The 22,619-nt window shown below is 37.0% G+C and overlaps 1 protein-coding gene across 1 annotated transcript in view; it reads left to right on the plus strand.

The window, feature by feature from the left end:
- The window catches only part of LOC119794365 (zeta-sarcoglycan-like), a 75,072-nt gene that overhangs the window by 35,510 nt on the left and 16,943 nt on the right, over window positions 1-22,619 (plus strand). Inside the window, exons 5-6 of the mRNA XM_038301889.1 lie at window positions 4,360-4,482; window positions 5,220-5,292. Of these exons, the coding sequence (XP_038157817.1) occupies window positions 4,360-4,482; window positions 5,220-5,292 (196 nt within the window). The remainder of the gene's footprint in view (window positions 1-4,359; window positions 4,483-5,219; window positions 5,293-22,619) is intronic.

A 22,619-nucleotide genomic window follows, 5' to 3' on the forward strand; every position in this document is an offset into this window, starting at 1 on the left:
CCTGTTTCCTGCGATTGAGCCTTGCCAAAATGATTTACCCCCAAGTGTGATGCCCCCCCACCCCCATGGGATTCTTCTTCCTGTTATTTGGAGAAAGTCTTTCATGGCTGTCTTTGGAGTTGCGCATTGCGCTTGGAATTCTATTCTATTTATTCTACGCTATCTGGATGCTGTTTTTAGAGATTAGAAAAACATTTAGATGCCCACAGTTAAAAATGGATGCATCTCATGTTAATAAAAATAGTTGTTAGTTTAATTATTCTGTTTTATTTTTTCACAAACAGTAACCCCTAAGCCACTTATATAAAGGGCAGTAGATTCATCTTACCCTTAAGTCCAAACATCAGTCAGCCTAAATGACCAAATTACCAATTAAAGTGATTAATGACCACCGAAGAACAAATGACCCGCTTCTTAACATTAATAGCTATTGATCTTTGTCAACATAAGTAGAACGTTGATCCTAATTTGATAAGACTGGTGATATGACACATTCTGGTCAAGCTTGACCTTTCTGAGAAAGCCAGAGGGATTTTTTTTCTTTTCTTTTTTTTTCTAAAGGGGTACTTTTTAATCTGGAACAACATGGAACATGTACAAGTAAACACAGGAGTGAGACTAATCACAACCAGCAAAATAGGCTATAAGATTTAAGGCTTTAGAAATATGGAAAAAAATAACCTAATGGTTTTCTTTCTGCTGGGTTGTTTTCTTTTCCATTGCATTTCTAGTAAAATGTTTCAGTAATCACATTAAACATAAATGCCATGATAACTCTTTGCTTCTAATGATTAAAGATTGTTTTCAGGATCAACACTTTACATGTAGCTTCTGGTAATATCCTGAAGGGATATTTCATCATTCGTCTTTGGGGGACCAGGTTTAAATTGCTCTGTTTCTTTGAACAAACCCTCATTTTAGGTATAATTCATTGAATTTCAATGAGGTTGTGGTCAGTGCTTTGGATGGGCAATTTAATACAGTAAGCCACATACTTCTTTATTTATCCATCCCAAAACCAGGTTTGACATGTTTATTTGGTTCAATGTCTGGTTTGAACACCTTAATACTGTTTTGTGTTTTTGAAGAAATGAAAAGAAAGTTTTGAAAAAGGTAATTAAAAGGTAATTAAACTACTGTTAACTATTAAACAGTTGAGAATATTAAAATCACGTATTTATTGTTCAAATATTTCTATTTGAATGACTTTGATTCGCCTCATCCCGACTTTATTTGAACATTTCAGCCCCTTTTAAATCTGTTTTTTATTTGAACCAGAGGTTATTAAACTGAATTGGATACCCAAACTAAAGCACTGAATAACAATATTTGTGGAATCTTGTAGAATAAGACGGTCTCTTTGGGTTGGATTCAGGGATGATGAACAAGGAGGAGAATTGAATAACAAACCTTAGGCCTACTGGTGCTGTGATGATGAGAGTTCAGCAGGATGTAGGCAGAGTCCAGCTACAGTCTGAGTTGTATGCCCTCCAACAAAGGGTAGACATGTTTTTCAGTGAGGAGAAAAGGAAGAGGAGCCCTGAGAGACAGTGCTAGGGTAAAGAATCAACAGTTATTGTTCCACAGGATGGGAATCAAAAAGCTGGGGCTTCCAGAAGCTTGACAGGAGAAAACCTTGAAGGAAGGAGAGCAAAGACAGGATTGGTGCCGCAGACGAACATATAAACAAGCTGTAAGGCAACAGGGAGGGCTTAAGTTACCAGTAAGGTTGATATTTCTGTCCAGAAGCCAGCTCCTGCTGTTGGTGAGTTAGATGGAACACAGGTGGACAGAAGCAGCTGTAATCTGTCTATCGAATTAACCTGTTCACTCAGCAGGAAGGGGAAAACTCAGACAATGTCGACATTTGACTAAAAACAACAGAATTATTTGAAAAAAATTGGATTGGAATTTTCTTCAAACATTCAGGCCACCACAACCCAATTACAAAAAACAATTAAACAGTGGAAGTAAAACATTCAAAATCATTGATATGTATAAAGTTTATTTTGTACAGATCATTATAAGGGAAGTACAAATTGTTGAAAAAGCATGGCCTGAAAACTTTCTGGGATAATCTTCCTCCAAGAATACCAACAACAGCATCTCTATCTAGAACCATAAACTGTTCTTGCTTCTGATATCGGGGGGGAAATAGCACACAGTCTATGGAGCTAAAAAGCAAGTTTCCACCTTGTCTTCATTTGTGTCACTATTAGACTGTCAGACTCAAGTTAGACCCCTGGCCCTTCAAGTTAGACCCCTGGCCCTGCCTCACACAACCTCCATCATCCCTCCGCGCCACCTGAATACTGCTTCTTATCTGGGGTTCAGCACCTCTGTATGTCTATATCTTATGTGCAATAAATACAGTTTCAAATGGAATGTATGAGATATGCACAGCTCCTGATATTTTCAACATCTGTTGCCTTTTCATTCCTTTTTGTATTAGTTTTTTACTTAGCTTTGTTGCCAATTAGTTAAGTTTGGTATATTTCTAATGCTGCTTTCTTCCTTTTATCTTTCCCTGACACCATTGCAAACAATTCGCATCTAGTACCTGAAGTTTCCTGCTCTCCTCCTTATTGTCACTGTTGTGGCACTAGTACTGACTCTGCTTTATTTTCTGTCTTTGTTTAAAGAAAAAAATCAAATAATCTATGACATAAATATGTTATTATTTTGTCAGGATTTTACCTGATAGAATGCAAGAAGTTTAACAATCACCTAATATTTCACGGGGTTTAGGAAGTATAGCTACACGAAATATGAGTTCTTGGTCTTTGTAGGATTAAATACATTAATACCATCTTCTTTAATAACGTTGTAAAATATGCATTATCCATTGTAAAACGTAAACATTTATTTTATTAGGTTCCCTTAGGTTTCATAAAGTGGATCTAACATCCTTAATCAGCTCGTTGTGCCTAATTGGCCATAACGGCCTTCTGTGATTATGTCTTACCTGCTCTTCAAGATTATTTTGGAGCATTTTGCCTCCAGTTCTCTTTTCTTTTTATACTTTTCCTCTCTCCTCGTTTCCTGTCGTCTGTCTTTCCCACTTTATGCTAAATGGAGGTTTAGCCTGTCTCAGAAACAGAAAGGTGGGGGCTGCTGCTCCTTCTGTTGGGGATTAAGCAAGGCAGATACTGGAGTAAAACATAGCAATGGCATTAATTGCTTATCTCTAAAAGGGAAGCCATATGGAAGAGAACCATTGGTGTGAGCCAATCTGCAACCACATAGGTGGTCTAAAACCCAGGGCATGCTGCTGGGAACTGTCCAGCCTCTCAATGGCCAGTCTGTGTTTTGGTCCAGTTCATTTAAGCTGGTAAATTGTTGATTTGTTGGTTTGGGGGAGTACCTTGTTCAAATGTCGAGTGAGCTAAAACGTAACTGCTGATTTACAATGCTTACACTGACGTTAGGTTTTGGTTTTGGTCCACCTTCTTTTCTCCACTGTTATGTAAGGAAAATGTTGCAAACAGAGGAGTTTAGTAATAGCGGGGAGCTTTTAGGTCTTCCTTTTATAATGTGTAGTACAGAACATTGTCCCCTTGGTTCCAAACATATTCTGCATATGTTCCAGGTATGGCTGAAACAATCAATTGGATTAGGCGTGATTAATTGATTATTGAAATAATTGTTGAACATTTTAACTTTTCACTGAAAGAGCAATCCACTTAGAGCAGTAACTATAGCAACATTGTAAAAAAATAAATAAAAATACATATATATTGCATTCAAGATTACAAAAATATATTTTTGTCCGTCAATATGCTCTATTTAGAACTCCTCCAGTGGAAATGTTTTAGTTTCACCTAGTTTGATCCTGTTAAAAAAAAAACCTTTAAGGAACCATTTTCTATCTGATTATTTATCGATTAATTGAAAAAAATATCCACAGATTAATCAATTATTAAAAAAATTATAGTTGCATCCCTAGTTCCAGTAGAGAACAGCACTATCTTCGGTCCATGTGCATACTGAAAATTTTCTGTATAAAGTACAAAGGCTACTATTAGACCTTTAGCGATTTCAAAAAAAATTTTAAATTGTCCCTTGAAGACATGATGTACTGCCACCATGCTTGTTAGCCAGTTTGTTGCTATTGCGTTTGACTGACAGCACTAGAATCCAGTAAAATACCTTTTCATAGGATTTTTTTTTTCTGTGGGCTGCATTCCAGCATTGCCTTTGAACTACAAGAAATAGTTTATTCTGTAAGCCATGCATTTACAATGCAATCAGCACTTAGAAATAAAATTGCCTTACCCTGCCATTTGCAACACTACAATTTTTGTTGTCAGCCTTCCTCCACATTTTCCAAATGCTCTTTTTTTTTTTTTTTTCCTGCAGGACCTGAAGGTGTGGAGGCTCAGTGCCAGAGGCTGGAGGTGCGAAGCAGGGATGGTGGCAGACTCCTGTTCTCTGCAAACGAGCAGGAAGTCACAATGTCAACAGAAAGGTTTACTGTCACAGGTAAACATTAACATTTAACATATTTTCTACCATATCTAGCATTGTAGGAGGCAACTAACCAACACAGATTATTGTTTGTCGTTTTTTTCCCCTCTGCAGTTTCCTTTATTACTAGTTTAATAACAGTAATTGCAATGGTTAACCTCATTGAAAACATAGAATACATGTAGGTCCTTCAGTGGTTAGACTTTCAACTGAAACAACCCAGGGATGATCCAATATGGCTGCAATATGTAAAGAATGCTGTAATTGTTTATATTATGGAATTGTATTTAGTATTTCTGATGGTTTGTACTGTATCACCGGTTTTTGCTAACTTCAGTTGTTAGCATCTTAATTTTGATTTTGAAAGCATGAAGACAAATTAATATATAATGTATTGCTAGTATTTAGTGTCCAAACAAAGAACAAATGCAGCAGGTTTTCAACTTGCAACCGAAATGATCTTAGCTGTGATGTCATTCCCAGCTCAGACTTCCAAGAATAAAAAAGCACAGTATTAAGCTGGCATACACTGTACACTATACACCATTCTTAACAATTTAGCCCCTTTTTGGTCTCCATCAACAGACCAAAGGAGAAACCCCTGCAAAGAGCTGATAACTCACTTTTCAGTTTATAATCAAATATATAAACAAAAATATTTCTCGCAAACCCACAGGTAGTCGAACCAGTTTATTGGGAAAAACCCACTGGTATCATTTTACTGGTAAATTCTCGTGGTGTTTTATCGGCAGGCTCTGAAGGTGCCATTTTTGGACGCTCAGTGGAGACACCGCTGATCCGAGCGGCGACTTTTGAGGATCTGAGGTGAGTTGATGTTTGGTGACTTTACAGAATATCATTAAAGCTTAATGTCATCTGTTCATATCCTGTTAAATTAAAATTAAGATCCTTAAATATCGAAGATTAATGCTCTGTGGCATTTCAAAGTCAATGCCAGGGCTTTATAAGGAAAAAAAAGAAAAAAATGTGTGACAGGAACCATTAGTCACCACTATCATTATCTCAAACACCATATTGTAGACTCGGGCATCTACTGGTTACTGCAACAACTAGATTTGACCACTATATTAATTTCACAGCCGAGAGGCGAGCAAAGTTATTAGTTTTTCTCAATAGCAGACAGGAATTGATTAAAGCAGTAAGAAAACATTGAGAAAGTGTGAAAGGTTGAGCTACGTGCTGCGCTCCTTCACTCCCCTTGTGAATGTGATCCCTGCTGAACTCTGCCTGAGGCGCCGAGCCCCTCGACGCTCCATTAACGAGCTATCAGGGGTGCAGTTTGTTGTCTACCTTACTGGTCCAGAGAGGAGAGCTGGGATCAAAGTTGACAGAAAAAGCACTGTTCTGGCAGCTAATTCCTCTAGAGTGAGAGGAATACTGATGATTTTCATTTTCGAGCCACACAGACGCACACATAACGCGCACAGACAGGCTCAGCTCAGGGGTGACCATCTGCAAAGTGATCAGAGTCTCGACTAGGGGCAGTAAACCAGGACACGGCCAGCACATAAGGAGGGGAACAAAACTGTGCTTCTGTCAGGAATATTAAATCCTAGTTGCATTTATTTTTGGTTAAAAAAAAAACATTGAAAGATAAAATGTTTGTCTTTTCTAAATAATGAATCACTGACAATACTTCAAAAAAGGACATCTGCAAGCTTTCCCCATCATTCTGCTTCTCTTTGAATTATATTTGTTTTCAGGAATAATAGACACGTTTTTTTCTCTACAAATGGGCAAACTGGAATTTAAAGACAATTTAATGATGTGAATTCACGACTAACAAGGTTTTTGGTGGACATAAAAGCTTGACCAAATATTTAGAAGGAGGCCAAACTGCTCTCATTATTTAGGATGTTGCTTTTATTTTTTATTTTATTAATCAAAACTCGGTGTAAAAAAAAAAAAAAATGCAGATGTTTTTATCTGAAGTCTGTGGAAGCGACAGCATTAATGCAAGTAATCTCACAGGAAGGAATTAAAAAAGAATCCTAAGCTTTGAATGTAATGTAATGTAGGGGATTTTTCCATCTAGCATCCCTTTCATTTCAAGATTTCTGGCTGATGTTTGCTTCCTGGAAAAAGCCACTTAACTCTTAGTCCTGCCAAGTCATTTGCCTACTGAGACAGAACCTCTATTCTGAGTATCCTTCATCCTAATCACCAGCGGTGAGAGCCTCCAGATGCCTTTAAATGAACACATAAACTTAAAACTTAACTTCTAGCTGTATACCAGCAGATGACACGAGTCCTACAATCAGTGCTGACTTTGGAAACTTTAAAACTGACCCAAAGAAACTTGCATTCTGTGCCTCTTCAGTCCTCCAGACCTTTGATTTTTAAATTATATGAGGAATGTTACTCTAATATGACAAAAAAAAAGACAATGAGCCTCATGCAAGAAATTCATGAGACGCATTGTCCACACAAATTCACCATTTTTCTCCTATTTCTTATATATATCTATATCTTTTGTCAGGTACAAACCAATTTTACGAGTGATTTGACGTAGAAGTCTTGCGCAATCAGTCACATGTTATCCAAACCTAGTTTTTCACAAAATGACTGCATTTGTTGTTACTTAAAAGGAATTGTCCATTTTATTAGGCTACATCATTATATATTATGCATCTTTACGATCATATATTACATTTTTATTAACTGATGACAGATCTATGGGTCAGTACACTTTAATTTAATTTTTATTTATTTATTTATTACATTAGTGTGTACAGTAAAAATCATTCCTGCAAATGCACCAGAATTAGCCAAAAGGCTATTTTTACTTTTGTCCCTGGACAGATGTTAAACACAACAACAAGCATTTTACAATGAAAAATACAAATATTAAAAAAAATAAAAACAGCTATAACTCTTCAAAACTGATTTGTAAATACAGAATAAGTGTTTGCTGGACTACAGTTTTTAGGTTCATAAAAAATATTAAAAGAATTAAACTATGTGTATATATATATATATATATATATATACATACATACATACATACATACATACATACATACATACATACATACATACATACATACATACATACATACATACATACATACACACACACACACACACACACACACACACACACACAGCAGGGACACAAGTGGCAGCACTTGCAGCTGGGATGTCAATATCCAGAAATCACTGGTTTCATTTGTAATTTTTTTTGTCAAAAGAATGAAAAGTCAGGAATCAAGCAATTGTTGAAATAACATCTGGATCAGAAAATGGAAGGAAAGTTCAGCAAAGCTCCTCTAACTATGAGACTTGCATTTATTTCAACCATTGCAGCTCGTTGGCTTTGCTATTACAAATAAATGTGGAATGTTTGAGTTTGGGTCTGTCTGAATTAATTAAATGACAGTTTTCAAAAGTTTTATATATGTTTATGCATTGTGAGAGAGATGGAGAGTATGATGAAGGGATAACAGATGTGGTCTGGAGATGTAGTGTGTGTATTAAGAGGATATATAGCATAATGTGTTAGTTGGTGAACTTATTAAGCTTTTACATTATATGCTGCACCTCTTACTTCCATTGGTACTTTTTGGATCAAATTATTTTCATTTTTATAGTATTCAATTTTTTTTTTTTTTTTTGCTTCTGTGACAGTGCAACCACAGCATTTACAGCTCTTGTTATTTCTTTCCCACTGACTGATTTTTTTTTACTGGTCCTTTAATTCTGCTGCTAAGCTCTTAGAATAACTTTAATCTGCAAACACTCAAAGTTTTTCTTCTTTGTCTTCAATGCCATTCCTATGAATGAGCACCTGTTCATTCGTAGAGGTGTAGGAAGTCATAGCCTTATACGGCATTATCAAGGTGGTAAGGTGGTAATGCAGATTTTCATTTCTAATGGACGCAGGCAGGTGGACTGCAGGTGGAATGCATCAGGTTTACGAGGCTCATTTATGATCATTTATTGAAGTTAAGGACGGTTGTTAAATCTGGCATGTCACCTTTGTAAAAAGACAGAAGAGAAGGTAAGAGAAATTTTTGTCAAAAGGAAGAAAATGTTGTTCAGTGAGGCCCATCTTCCCACTGAGCAACAGTCTACAGTTTCCCTTCCTTTGTTAAGGTAACATATCTGTGATGTATTCCGGTTCAGGAAACTTAAAAATGCCATTCTACGTTTTAATTCGCTCAAACTCTTGTATGGATTTTGCTTCGTATTCCTCTCAAGGTTAGATTTACTCCAGCTTGTTTTTCCTTCAACAAAACTTTCCATTTAAATATTTACAACATTCTTTCTACACACCTCTTTGTTTTGCAATAGTCCTTTGTGACTTTTTTTGGTGGAACATATTATTACCTGATATGTATTGCAGAGCAATTTATTACTTATGAAGTTCCGTAAAAGTTCAAAAAATATCCACTGGACTTGGTTTCCAAGATTTGAAGACGTTTCGCCACCTCTCCAGGAAGCTTTCTCAATTCTAACTTATGAAGTTATTTTTTTGCATACAAACCCTGCAAGGACTGTACATTTTAATATCCTTTAAATTCTTATTTTTTGTTGGATTAATAGTCTTCCTTAGCATTGCCTAAACAATCAGGAAAATACCTAACCCAATTAACCTAACCGAGGGAAAAGCTGTGAGAACGCTTTTCTCCTTGTTTTATTTGTATTCATATTACAAGTTGAGGTTAATTATGTGGAAATAAATTGTGGTAGATTTTGATGACAGAGGTGGCACCGATAATGTTATTTCACTGTTCAGTGAAGCAATAGGGCTGGCAGTTAGATTAGTCTTATGGTAATGCTTTGGCTGCAGTGATCTCCAGTCGGTGGGTTACTGTATACAAGTAAAGCTTAATTTCTCTATCATCCCCCTACCACGACTTGTGGTCCTTTTAATGAGACAATAGAATGAGTGACCAGAGTTATCTCTGGCTGTTTAGCAGTGATTCCCAACTAGGGGTGCTAGTACCCATAGTGGTCCATGAATGCATTGCAGGAGGTACATGAAAAATTTTAAATTTTAATTCTCAGGTAAAGAAATACAATTAAATAGGGCTGAGATAGTTTTTTTTTTTATATAAGGACCCAAATACAAAATAAACCATGATTGTATAAACCAACATTTTTTTATTGATTTAAAAAATCAATTCATAATGTTTTTTTTGTTTTGTTTTTTGTTTTTTTGATTGATTAAAAAAATGTTTTTAATTTTGATTGATTAAAAAAAAATCTTTCAAAATTTTCATGAAGGAGATGAACAACATCACACTTTCCTGCTGGGGATTCAGGAGAAGGTCAGATGTTTCATTAACACACTGAATGATGAAAACAGTAAACAAACATATGTGAATCTGAAAATTATTTATTTCCTGATTTGTCAAGTTTAGATGTGTGTGTATAGGGGACTTATTCAGACTCTGATTTTATTAAAAACTGTAGATTAGTAACATAATTTTATTTTGTATTTATGTCAGTACTTTCAGTCACTCTCTAGGTAACACATATAAATATATTTTCTAATTGATAAAAATAAAATGTCTGAGCATTAAATGGTAAAGTTAAGTAAATGAAATAAATATTGCTTTTCAATCAATTCTACTTTCTATTTTTGTTATGTTTGAACAAGGAAGTACAAGTTAAAAAAAAGGTTTGGAACCAGCGGCTTTAAAGCATTTAGTAAAGAGGAACACCCCTTACCTCCTCCTCTAGCTGTGCACTGTCAGTCAGCTGGCTGAGTGAAGGCTGCTATTGTTAAGCTTTCTCAGCTGAAAAGCAATGAAAAGAGTAAAGAGATAACAAAATCATCCATTTTATTATGAGCAAAACAAATAAGGATATATATAGACAATAGGAATAATTATTGTTCTGTTTTGCTATTTTTACTGTGCCTTATCATACGATGAGAGTCTTATTCCCTTTTGCCATCTCTCTAGTCACCAACAAAATAAACAGTGATTTAAGCTGCGTTCATTTAGACCAGCTGCTGCTTCCTAGAATAGCTTGGCCCTCAGACTGAGTTGTCCTCAAGCAGAAGAAAGTCTGCGGTTCCTCTAACTAATGGCAGCAAAGCAAGGCATAAATCATAAAGTGGAAAAGGCTTTAGATTGATTACACCTGTATGTCTAATCCGTCAGCGTGGCAACATCACACAGAACAACTCTTTAAAAGTATGAAAAAAAATAAAAAAAATAAAATCTACACACTCACTCAAAATGTACTTTGTCACTATTTTTCATTTTTTCTCCTGCTGATGCAAGACTTTAAAGTGCAAACTCAGAGGAGTTTAAAGAAGCCAGTATATATGTTAGATTAGGCTTCTGCTCATCCCAGCTCTTTCTCTGCTTTATAAAAAGGACGATATTTGAAGATGTAAATATGAATCAACTGTCTTGGCTCACATCCATGTCCTGATATTCCTTCTCTTTAAAAGAAAGATCAATCTGTTAGGGAATGCGTTTTATTTTTCTGCCAGCCAATGGTAATCGAGGAGATGAACAGAGCAAAGACAAAATCAAAGAAACCCACCTGAGATCTTCCTCCTCTTTGAAGCACCTGCTCGTCTCTCTCAGTATTGAATATGTGTATACTGGCACTCTACTCCGTATGTGTTTGTTGCCATCACGCAGCCTCTTAATAACTTCTGTAATCCGGCTGGCATTTAATCGAGCAGCTCAGTATTTTTTTAAAGTTTCTGCTCCATTGTTATCTTCAATGTTTGCTCCAGCTATCTCTTGCAGGTGCAGCCTGTAAGCACATAGATTGATGGAAGAGATTGAGAGAAAACAAGGAATACGTGAGGGATTGGTTTAATATATATAAAGGAATCATGAAATATTAAAACTTTAAACTAAAAAAGAGGTTTACTGATGTATTGAACATGCAGCGGGCTCACAAAAACTCTTCATTTTAAATCAAGTCATCACACACAAGTCAAGGTAAAACTGCAGCCCTATATGTCAAGAGGTTTTTTTTCTTTAATCTTCAAACAAACTTTGCTACTAGGCATAAGTGTCTCCATCTCTTAGTTTGCATCAGACAAACAAATAGAGCAGCAGCAGCAAGGACACTGCAGATGCCATCGTACAGATGTCACATCTTTGTTTATGAGTTTGTAAATGGTAACCCGCAGAGATCTGTTGCTGTCAGTGTCTTGCGTTACTAAGAAATGAAGTAGGGAAGCAAGATGTATTACCATATTTTCACGACCATAAGGCGCACCGGACTAAAAGGCGCAGTCTCAGTTATGTGTGCCATTTCTGTATTTAACACACACATAAGGCGCACCGGACTATAGGGCGCGTTTTTTATATACAGGTACATGTCCTCTCAGGTGGATTTTCTCACTTAAAAACATATTAAAACTACTTTATTCCCACTGATCACAGCAAATAAAGCTGCAAGGTGTATTTATTACAAAGTATTATTAAAACCTGGGAACCTGCCATGAGAGACACATCGCTGATGACACAGGGCTGTGATTACTCCTCTGATACAGTTTATTGACGCATAAATTAACTTAAAAAATAGGCAGGATAATAATCTGGATGAACTGACTGCAATGATTAAATTTTCAGGTGGACATTCTCACTTAAAAAGATTTAGATTATTTAGATGAAAAAACACCTGCTGATGTGAGCCCGATGGCCGCGGCCCAGAGGCGGCTGTTGAATTAAGTTTTCAGGTAGAAAAATAGAGCGGGAGCAAAACTGAGTATGATTGTGCTTTATTCATGTATTTATTACAGAGTATTAATCAAACCCCTCAAAGTCCTCATCCTCTGTTTCTGAATTAAACAGCTGCGCTAAATCCGACATGCCAGTTTCCCCTTCTTCTTCGTTTATTCACGCATAAATTAACTTAAAACATAGGCAGGATAATAATCTGAATGAACGGACTGTAATGATTAAATTTTCCGGTGGACTTTCTCACTTAAAAAGATTTAGATTATTTAGATGAAAAAACACCTGCTGATGTGAGCCCGGATGCGCTGCGGCCCAGAGGCGGCTGTTGAATTAAGTTTTTTAGGTAGAAAAATAGAGCGGGAGCAAAACTGAGTATGATTGTGCTTTATTCAAGTATTTATTACAAAGTATTAATCAAACCCCTCAAAGTCCTCATCCTCTGTTTCTGAATTAAACAGCTGCGCTAATCCGACATGCCAGTTTCCCCTTCTTCTTCGTTTATTCACGCATAAATTAACTTAAAACATAGGCAGGATAATAATCTGGATGAACTGACTGCAATGATTAAATTTTTCAGGTGGGCTTTCTCACTTAAAAAGATTTAGATTATTTAGATGAAAAAACACCTGCTGATGTGAGTCCGGATGCGCCGCGGCCCAGAGGCGGCTGTTGAATTAAGTTTTTTAGGTAGAAAAATAGAGCGGGAGCAAAACTGAGTATGATTGTGCTTTATTCAAGTATTTATTACAAAGTATTAATCAAACCCCTCAAAGTCCTCATCCTCTGTTTCTGAATTAAACAGCTGCGCTAATCCGACATGCTAGTTTCCCCTTCTTCTTCGTTTATTCACGCATAAATTAACTTAAAACATAGGCAGGATAATAATCTGGATGAACTGACTGCAATGATTAAATTTTTCAGGTGGGCTTTCTCACTTAAAAAGATTTAGATTATTTAGATGAAAAAACACCTGCTGATGTGAGTCCGGATGCGCCGCGGCCCAGAGGCGGCTGTTGAATTAAGTTTTTTAGGTAGAAAAATAGAGCGGGAGCAAAACTGAGTATGATTGTGCTTTATTCAAGTATTTATTACAAAGTATTAATCAAACCCATCAAAGTCCTCATCCTCTGTTTCTGAATAAAACAGCTGCGCTAAATCAGACATGCCAGTTTCCCCTTCTGCGCTGTCAGAGTCACTTTCCGTGCAGCGCAGCTCCTCAGAAATAATGCCGGCTTTTGCGAAAGCTTGAACCACAGAGCCAGCAGACACGTTAGTCCAAGCATCTACAATCCATCCGCAAACTGTGGCGTAATCTGCCCGGCGCTGCCTTCTTATCCTGAAACTGTGGTCTCCGTCGGTCATCCATCGCTCCCACGCCGCTCGCAGCCTTACTTCGAACGGCTGCTTCACACCGATGTCGAGCGGTTGAAGTTCCTTTGTCAGACCCCCGGGATAACGGCGAGCACAGCGTTCATTTGATTCACCTTTTTTTCACATCGGCTGTGAGATGGGCACGCAGCGATGGTGATGCGTGGAAAAAAGCACCTGGTCTCCTCACATACACCTGCCTCAGCCACGCATCCATCCAGCCTTTTCCATTTGCGTTAATATCATATGTCATCAGAGCGCTGTGTCTGTCTCGCTGGTAGCTCCCAGATCAGCTTCTCTGATTGGTTGATGCGGCGCGTCCAGCAGCAAAACTTCAATTTTTCCATCTCGAGCAGCAGCAGCGCGTTGGCGGCGCTTCAGATGCGCTCCCGACGTGCTGCACCAAAATGCGCTGCGGGACCTTTTGCTGCACCTATATGCGCGTCAACCATTGACTTTGCATGTAAACACGCTGCTTCTGCTGCACCTGCTGGGTCCGGTTCACACCGATGTCGAGCGGTTGAACAGCGAGCACAGCGTTAATTTGTTTCCCCATGTTTTTCACATCAGCTGTGAGATGGGCACGCATGGAGTTACATATTAACAGCGATGGTGAGGGGTGGAAAAAAAACACCTGGTCTCCTTACATTCAGCCACTCTTTCATCGTCTCCTCAATGAGGTGGTCTCAAAAGTCGCAGTTACAACACACATAAGGCGCACCGCACCATAGGGCGCACCGCACATTTTGAGGGAAAAAAAAGACGTTTAAGTGCGCCTTATAGTCGTGAAAATACGGTATTAACACCGCTATCGGCCCATGTCATCTTTTAAACAAACCGGCTTCACCCCCATAAGTTAAAACTAGGCTGAGATTGATAACCAATTGTGTACTTCCATCTTTATACTCTGTGTTTCAGATTAGCAGTGCATAACATCTCCTTCAGGTTGCAGAACGGACTCAAAGAATCTGTTCCAAAATAAAAAAAACAATAAAACATCACAAATTCCTGCTCTTCACACAAGGATTTTCTCAATTGTAATGGCGGCACAAATTTAGAGGTTTTCGATTATTACTTTTCTCAATTTCTAGGTCTGTGCTCTCTTTACTCCCTGTTATTTCTCTCCAACTGCATCAATGATCACCAAACTTATGGCTTGGAAGTTACTGTTCATGGCAAAAAGTACAACATAAAAGGAAAGCACACTGAATGTTGTTTTTTGTTTCTGTACCAAATAAACCAAACTGAATCATCGGTTTACATGTTGAAACTGGAACAGACTTTATGCAAGAAAAAGCAAACCTTAAATATACAATACTGTTGAACAAATGTGACTTGAAGAACAACTAAGCTATTACTGTAGTTGAGCAGCAGTCTGGTGAAATGGGAGCTAGTTTTGAGTTCAGCTTAAGCAGGAAAGCTAGAAAAGAAACCAATATGATTTGATGTATTATCTAAGAGGTAGTAAATGTTTATCAAACAAATAAATTAGAGTTGAACCCCAGGCAGCTGCATCAAGTAAGGATGTCTTACTACGACTTTTCTTTTCTGATATACAGTATGATTCCAATCATAACTGCTGTAGATTTTGACCCAATACGAATCAGATAACTTTCATTACCTATTTTAGAGTGTGGAATGATAGAAAAATCATTACACACCAATCAGTTAGGTAAACTTTAAACCAAAGCTGATGCAATCAAAATGTGCTTCATAACAGCAGAGATTTTAGAGGCAGGGTGATACATTCCTATATGGGATCAGGACAGCCCTAGTATCAAGCACTATATATGGATTGCCAGTTGTCCTGCTTGGCTATGCTGTGTGTCATGGAAGTCACTTTTAACCAGTAACAAACCATTTACATGTGTTAAAGTAAAGCTCTGTGTTTACACCTTGAAGCTTCCTCTCTCTGGTTCTTTTTCCTTAAAAGAGATCACTTCAAAAACTCTTTAAATAACACTTCATAATGTATATGTATTAAATAACCGTGAAACATGACAACCGATTTTTGATAGCGATTGTTTGAGAGAAGTTGCTTAGGGCTACAGAAGGCAGCTGCTTACCAACCGGGCTCACCTCTTATGAAGTGACCACGATTCACAGTTAAATAAGCATTTTATATGACTCCCGTATGCCACATTATCACATCATACACCTTTGTAAATGAGCAGACACTTTCCTTCCATTCCCATTCTTTGCCTCGTACATAATAAAGATTATAACTGTATATCCGGACAGAGGAATTGTCCTAATTAGATAACCGACTGGGGAAACATCAGTTCTGACACGCAACAGACAAGTATAATTATGGTGTAATAAAATCACACATAATCAGTGATAATTATTCTAACAAATAGCAGAATTATTTTAGATCATGAAAATTAAAAAGTTGAAAAAGTTTTGGGTTATTTTCAAATTTGAACAATCTGCTTAGTATGTAACCACAGAGTTCATGTTGATACTGACTAAGTTTGGTGTAGACTTTAGTGTTGTAGACTTGAGGTTTTTGTGAACTTTAAAATGCAAAACAAAACTTCCAGTTTTGAAACAGTCTACTACCTAGTACTGTACAAAGTACCAATTACAAAATACGTAAATCTAAAACAATCTGCTGGTTTAGAATATTGAATCTTTTATTTTTATATAACTTGACTGAGGCAACTCTTCTCTCTCAGGTCAAAATACAGTTAAAGGATGTTTGATTGATCCAAATAGTCCTCAGGATGCTGTTGCCGTTTCCTCACATTTGACACATTCTTTGCAAAGGTAAAGAAGTTCTGCAAAGTCTGGGTAGACTACTCTGCTGCCATTTTGGATAACTTGAATCCTTCACTTATGGCTGTGAAAAAGATTTAACACTATAAGTTTTAACTCCATGTGTGTTTTGACGGAAAGAAAGTTGGACTTCCTGTTCGCCGCCATTCTAAGTTGTTATCTGTCAGCAGGAGTAATCATTAGATTGAGATCGTTGGTACGGGAAGTGTCTGATTTGTGTAAGGTACCTGTGAAATAATACATTTTATAGCATCTGTTTCATCTTTGTGCAGAGTTGACTTTTATTTCCTTTGCAGGAGTACAGAAATTTATCATCCATCAAGCTATGCTACTGTTAAATGCACAGGAGGAGTCGGCTAATGTGTTTTTGATGATCAGATTTGTGAGGTTGATAGTGACGCTGATCATCATGATGGTCCTGAAATGATAGAAACTGATCCCTCTGTTGCCATTGACTGGGTGAAACTTGATATTTTCTGTCAATGCTTGTGCTAAATTTGTACTTGGCCAACAGAAGAATTGCTCATATTAAGTTTCATATGAGACTATGTGCCTCAAATGAGTTAAAGATATCTTCCCTCTGCAGCAGGTACATCATGGTATTGTTATATTTTGAATTAGCAATTCTCAACAAGTGTGACTTATAGGTAAAGAGACTCAGAAGCTCAAGGGGATTAGCCAGTGTTTTGTCTACACATAGACATCTTGGCAAGAGGCAGCAAAAATTAGGAAGTTTATTCACTTGCCTTTTGAATTCTTGAAAAATAGCACATAAAACAGTCTGCCACAGAAAATAGTCTTTTGGCACCAACAAGATGATTCCTAAAGAGCTTCTGGCTGAAAGCTTGGCAGCGATGATCAAGTGAAAGAGGGAGCATATTCTATATTTTACATCAGGGCTTTTCAGGCTTTTATTACTCTGTATTTAGACCAGACTTTCAGGTAATGTTTTACTGCACTAAAGAGGTTTTTTTTTTTTTTTTGTGATTGTTTTTGTAAGCTTTGGTAGGTCTTTTTTGTCCTTCAGATGTGCAGATTCAACAACACTATAGACTAGAAATTTAGGAAAAGCAGATGAAAGCCAAATAAAAACTTTACAAAGACATTTCAAATAGGGAGCAATGCCAAAAAAACTTTAAAAGATTAAAAGACAGTCCAGCATATTGAAAGAAAAAATTGAGAGTTCTTTAAAACATTTGCATGGCTCTGTCTCTGCAACTGTCTCTTCTTTTTTTATGAACCGTGATCATCAGCACAAATTTTCCCTGCAGCAATGTTGCTGACCTTTTTGTTGATATAAAGGTCAACTTGCATGTGGTTGTTCTGGTTTCTTAGATAATGAGGGAATCTGTCATAAACAGCCTCTCTGACTTAAAATGTTCAAAAAGTCATCTGTTATGAGGACTTTATGCAACTTATATCTAAGTTTTGTAGAAGTAGCCAGAAGCCTGTAGACATCCTGTATATAATGAGCTGCTCTGCATGAAGGTAAATTAAGCTTTCTTTCAGGTAACTAATAATGGCCTCATCAGTCTGGCTAATGATCTGAGAGGTATGAAGCATTGTTACACTTCGAAGCAGAATAGCTGTCCTACTCTCCTGCTTAGCCACATAATGGAAAATTAAGGTCACCAGCTGCTTAGCTCAAGAACCCAATATTTGCAAGAGCCGTGGTGGCTTGGAAAATATCTAATCTCTGTTTTTCTGCCAATTTTCTCAAGCTGGTGGATAATTGGCAGGTGGGTGATATAAAAAACTTGTAAACCTGTTTCAGATTGGTGTATAGTTCCTTAGTAATAAAAGTTCGTAGGTAGTGAAAAAAGCCTTTTTTTACACCATAACATACTTTTCTTATGCCTTTGTTCAGTCTAAAGTTTAACACTCTCTCTAATCAAACAGACTTAAATATGTTAAAGGTAAAAAGTCACATCAGAGTTTCCAACAGTTAATGAACCATAGTCACATTTTCTTTGGGTACCAAAATGTTCCAAATGTCCTAGACTTCTTTTTTTTTTTTTTACCTCTGGATAAATTGAAAAATTACTTTTTGCAGACAACCATAGTTAACCCCCATTGAGTCCACTGGCTGCAGTTCACAACAAACACTCAATCAATTACAAAAGGTTGTTTGCTTGGTAGCGAAGTGTAACATAAGCATGAACCTTGAAGCTACTGACTGAGGAGTAGCAAGCTAGAGTAATGGTGGTTTAGATAAAACAAAAAATAGAATATAGGGAGAGAATTGATTTCAAAACCAAACTCTACAGCTACAATGTTGGTGCACTTTTAATTAAAACTAAATGGCAATATTATCTCTTATAAAAACAGTTTCTTAGACAATTTATGATTCAATAAATCTTGATAGGCCTACAAACAATGCTTTAGGTTTTGAAAACACATTGTTAAAGTGTAGTAAGCGTTTTAGTAAGCGCTACTCTTAGATTTGTTGTTCCAGTTCATGTTGAACGTCTTGTAGTCTCAAATATCAGTCCAAGGTGGTTTTAAATACTCAAAATGTTATGATCTTGTTCTTTTTGTGCATTTTCTCAAACAGAATAAAGGCTGAATAAATCTCAAGGTGCTTTAAATAAGTATCCTATATAGAGTCATGATAAACCAAGTCAGATATAGTATTATTTTTATTCCACTGGCTAAATGACTCACTACCTAAGATTTCAATCCGACAAGGGGAAATCGAGGGTAATCATGTCCAGACAATGGCGAGTGGGTTCCCACAGGGAAGACTATGAACAATGTAAAAATAAAATACATACACCTTAGACGACATTAACTGAAGCTGGCAGCTAATTAGCAGCTTTGAATATCTGGCTAAATAAGATTACTTTGTCTCTCTTCCTAAATAGACACCATTTGATTATCACCACAGGATATATTATTTGTAACATATATCAGTGTTATTCCTACCATAATCCAAAGGGGACATCCCCGCCTCTTGAAAAGACCGTCCACCCACTGATACCAGTTTACATTCTTAATTTTGTTAGTCTTTCTAAATAATTAAAGATCACCTTGTGAGCTGTTTGTCCATATGTAGGCATTCATCTACATTTAGCTCTCTTTTGAAAACGCCAAACTTGATTAAGCTTATTGACAATATATGCTTCATACCATTATCACTGACATAGAGTCATACTCAGTCATGTTCGCTTAGAAATGTCATAACCTTACAGTACCAACTCCGACTGGTTTAAAAGGTGCTAGAGAGATCCAGAAATGCCTGTAAGACCAACTAACCGCCTGCAAAGCAAGTATCTGCAGGATGTCTATATTTTCTAAATACATAATTTCATGACAATGGCAGCTATTGCTCTACAATGAGGGACATCAGCAGTAACTTTCCCGCTCCTGGCAAAACTACATGAAATAGCCAAAGTGGTTAATGTTTTGCTTCTGACACACAGCAAAACAGTAGCTGTATTCAGCATTAATTAAGCCATTGCATTGTTAAGTAAAGAGACAAGTCCTCTATCCCAGAGATATAAATGTGTTGCTGTTAAATGCATCTTGTGACCTTATAACAGTACCAGAAGTGCTTTTGAAGAGGCTGACTAGAGAGCATCATTATCCATAGTGCAGCAAGTCCTGCTCCGACGTAGACTGAAAGCGCACTCTTAGCTAAAGTAGACATTCCTCCAAAAGCAACATGGAAAGCCAGATTGCAGTTTAAGAATGTCCTTGGTGACAAAAGCCTTTTTGGAGACATGTCCTGTGGTCTGATGGAAGTAAAATTGAGGTTTGACCTTTATGGTCATTTTAACATTTGATGAAAATTGGGGAAAATTTGCAAGCCTTACAATACCATCCCCACTGGGCGGTATGGGGTCGTGGCTTCATATTGTGTTTATACTTTCTGTGGGCTTGAGTTGCCCTCTTTAAAAAAAGTATTAAAAGAAAAAGTTTCAAAGTGGTTAAAGAAAAGCAGACTTGTTTTGGGGGATTTTTTGGGAGTGGCCATGAAATGGCTGATGTCAGTCCCATAGATCAGTTCCATTTTAAATAACTGTTATATCTATTCATTCTTATGTTGACATATGATGACCATAGTGGCCCAAAATTCACCTTATATGGTAATGATTTAGGCTTTGGGGGAGACACATCCTAGCTCACTTTAAGATACAATTGGAAAGTATGTAGAGAGTCTGCCGTTTAACTGGTTCCCCAGCTGAGAGGTCAATATGGAAAAAGGGCCTAATAGAAGCTGAGATCTGAGATGCAATTTGTGCTTACATCAATGACTGGAATAAATTCTGTTAATGCTCAAACATGTTTCCTTCTTTATGTACACAATATGAGAAACATTACCTCATTGGGTTCAAACCAGGCAATCAAATGATGCTCCAACAGATCATTTTTAGGCAAAGCTGAAAGATGTGAGAACAAAGTGGGCTACAAACCTGACTCACTTACAGCAGATATGTAAGGACAACATTTCAGCAAACTATTAATGGGCTTGACAAAGGCAAATAAATTTAAATAAATAATAAATAAATGTAAATAAAGGTTTTTTAATCCATAAGAAAAGTTCTTGATCGTTATTGTAGCATTTATCAAATAAGAATGAGTTTAGAGTAAAATAGTATAGAATTAAAGAAAAAAAAATCTTATCATTGTCCTTTAGTGGAAGGTTAAAGAAATTACTATTATTATTGACCTAAAATAGAAAGGTTTAATTTAATCAGTGGTGGGCACAGCGTAGCAAAAAAAATTTTCAATTGTCTTTTCTTTTAGCTTACAGAAACAACAGCTCCAATGCAGCTAAACTGCTAAACAGATGAGGAAATTATTGAAAAGTTAAAGCAAAATGATTAGATGACTGTCACGCTGTCTGTTTCCCACGCCTTCGGGGAAAGATGCAGCACCGAAGTACACATACAGCACTGCATTTTAAGGCCATAGTTGTTTTGATCCAGGATAAATTCCTTTAAAAAATTAGCAATCACATTGCAGTGGAAGCACTTGAGAATATTTTATCTCTATGTGCCCAGCATCTTAAAAGCAGCCTGCTGTTTTCCTCTCTTCCATCAGACTTTTTAACAAAAAAGTGCAATGCTTATTAGATTTTTCAGCCAGTGCTATAATATTAATAATAAATAAATGTCCTCCTCTGTCTATAGAGGAAATATCCTCACAAATCTGTTTAATCACTGTTTTTTAAAAAAAGTTGTTGTGAGTGTGTACAGAGCGAAAAAATTTTTTTTGATAATAAAGGTTGCAGACCTCTCTCCTTGGCTCATAAATAATAACAAAAAAGATAAATGGATAGATAGAAAGATAGATATATAGATAGATTTTCAGTTTTGTCACATCAGGTTACAAAACAATTATTTTATAAAGAACTACTTAAATTTTAAGTATAAAATAAGTATAACTACTTAAATTAGGGGGGCATAAAGTGTTTTTTATGTATCGTTTATAAAATCGAAACTAAGCGGAAAATACAAATTACAGAAATTATTAACAAAAAATATTAATTCATTTTATTCCAAGTGCAGCCTATGCGGTTGTCACACCTTGATGATTTAGACAGCGTATGCCTGACGTATGGAAAATCTTGCTAAAACGCTTGCATATGTTAAATAAGTTATGGGTACATTTTGTTTAAGTTATGAACACGATGACGTACGCTGAATCATGCTGAAAAACGCATGCACACGTCGACATACAGCAAGGACGTATGCCAGCGTATGGTCTTACGTGGGCCATAAGTTACAGGTAAGTTATCTGATTGTTGACATACGTAAAGTGTAAGTTACTCATAAGTCACTGCGTCCAACTTATCCAAAACCTATTAGTAACTTATGCATAAATTATGCGGGACTTATCTAGAACTTATCTCCAACTCATATCTATTTGACGTGTTCCAGACGACCGCTGAACGCGTTTCCAACTTACAGCTACTCTATAATGCCGTATTGTCAGCGTTTTGGTATAAAAGGGGGTTAACAGGAGAAAACCTTCTGTCCTGCTCCAGACTTCATCCCCGTCGTAGGATGAGTGAGAAGATGAGTGTGATGGATCCTCCCTGCGTTCACAGCCATAACCAACAAACTTCCTGGCAGACAAGACGCTGAATCTGCTGCGACTGCAGAGCTGTTACCTTTTTATTTATTTGTTTGCGGGCGGTAAACAGCAGCTAGGTCAATACTCATTCCGTAATTTCCATTGTTTTCTGGCTCTGCATAGGCTAATACTGCGATCAACAAAAATCTTTTTATGCAGGCCAGGTGCCTCCAGGCGCATCGCTGCTCCCCTCAGGACACTGGCTTGTGACATTTCATGGGCATTGCGCTGCCGTGCGTTATG

Source organism: Cyprinodon tularosa, unplaced genomic scaffold, assembly GCF_016077235.1.
Source record: "Cyprinodon tularosa strain WSP-4 unplaced genomic scaffold, ASM1607723v1 ctg477, whole genome shotgun sequence".
NCBI classification, from domain to species: Eukaryota; Metazoa; Chordata; class Actinopteri; order Cyprinodontiformes; family Cyprinodontidae; genus Cyprinodon; species Cyprinodon tularosa.